Genomic DNA, 1,643 nt, shown 5'->3' with positions numbered 1-1,643 from the left:
CAACAACATCGAAGGCCTGTGCCAGTAAGAAGCACGGTCAAGGTTGTGTGTGTTATTTTGTGTTAAAAATAAAAAGAATCCCCAGAAACTTCAGAAGGCACTCCTTGTTAATTGTTCTACCCAGAAAACACAGGGAGTTTTCTGTAATTTTAAAACTACCCGCAATAAATAGTAACTGAAATGTCACAATTACCCCCAACACGAAGGCAACTTAATTAATTCTTCTTGGCTCTTCATTGCTAGAAGATTGTGCTCTATTTGGAAACTTATTAACCTTCACAGAGTCCTATTTTAAATTTTAATACCTAACTAGTTTTTTATTTCTATTATTATTATTTTTTTAAAAAAAAACAAGGAAAGGGTAATTGATGTCCTTATTAGCCGTTCGGCTCAACAAATTTCGCTTCACTGTCTTCATTTTGTTCTCTCATAAGACATAACCATGATTTTGTCTTGAGAGACAATTTTCATGCCAATGTAGGATTGAGATATCAGGTGAAGTAGGTGAGTTTCAGTTGTCTTAAACATCATCTTACATTTCAGTAGTTGAGCTCATTTTCACTTATATAATCTCCTTGACAATCTCTCTGTGATTGCTTCTTTTGTTTGTCAGATATGTATAAGAACCAACTTCAGGAACTAGCACAAAGAAGCTGTTTCAATCTCCCTTCTTATACTTGTATCAGAGAAGGACCTGATCATGCTCCAAGATTCAAAGCTTCTGTGAATTTCAATGGTGAGATCTTTGAAAGTCCTAGTTATTGTACTACATTAAGACAGGCTGAGCATGCAGCTGCTGAAGTTGCTCTTAATGTTCTGTCCACGAGAGGCCCTTCAAGGTCCCTAACTGCAAGAGTTCTTGTACGTTTTGTCTTTTAATTTGCTTCATTTTCTTGATTGGTTTAATCAATAGAAGAAAAAAAAAAGAGGAGTCTTGCCATGTAATCTTATTATAATTTATGTTTTTATTTGTTGGGTATGTAAATGAAGGATGAGACGGGAATTTACAAGAATCTTCTTCAAGAAACTGCTCATAGGGCAGGGCTGAACCTCCCTGTATATACCACTGTAAGATCAGGTCCTGGTCATGTTCCAATTTTCACTTGTACTGTGGAGCTTGCTGGAATGAATTTTACTGGTGAACCAGCTAAGACAAAGAAGCAAGCTGAGAAAAATGCTGCTATCGCAGCTTGGTCTGCTTTGAAGAGAAGTATGTTTCCATTTCCAATTTATATAGACTTGTTCTCATTCTTGGTATTTTTTGGTTTGCTCAATATAAATATGCAGCCACATTTTGTGCAGTGCCAAACTTGGATTCATTGACAAATAAAGAAACGGACAAGCCTGAAGAACAGGATCAGGCAATTGTGGCAAGGGTTCTTTCAAATTTTAGAGCCAAAGATGATAACAGAAATAACAATGCTAGAAGAAGGGATCAAAGCCAAGCAAGAAGGAGAGTGGTTTGCAGGAGTCATAGAGACAATTGCTCTGCAGCTTCTTCAACTCTCTGGGAACTCTTCACAGTATCAACAACATCGGAGGCTGCTTCGATATGCTGATGGATTCTGCTCTTAGCTGTTTCCAACACAGAAACAAAGCAGCTATGTATCTCTCGTTCCCTCCACCTCCACCCAGATCAACTT

At 37.6% G+C, this 1,643-nt stretch overlaps 1 protein-coding gene across 1 annotated transcript; it reads left to right on the top strand.

Annotated features, from left to right (window-relative positions):
• Window positions 1-395: 395 nt before the first annotated feature.
• On the top strand, window positions 396-1,642 carry LOC18052942 (double-stranded RNA-binding protein 3; the record flags this gene model as incomplete). The annotated part of the gene is given in 6 exon segments (XM_006446943.2): window positions 396-504; window positions 614-861; window positions 991-1,210; window positions 1,303-1,504; window positions 1,506-1,548; window positions 1,550-1,642. Coding segments are annotated over 5 exon segments (804 nt in total), but the record flags the coding sequence as incomplete, so codon positions are not given.
• Between the last annotated feature and the right edge of the window lies 1 nt (window position 1,643).

Source organism: Citrus clementina, unplaced genomic scaffold, assembly GCF_000493195.1.
Source record: "Citrus clementina cultivar Clemenules unplaced genomic scaffold, Citrus_clementina_v1.0 scaffold_2, whole genome shotgun sequence".
Taxonomy (NCBI): domain Eukaryota; kingdom Viridiplantae; phylum Streptophyta; class Magnoliopsida; order Sapindales; family Rutaceae; genus Citrus; species Citrus x clementina.
The sequence above is the reverse complement of the archived record's forward strand: the minus strand, read 5'-3'. Positions and strand labels throughout refer to the sequence as shown.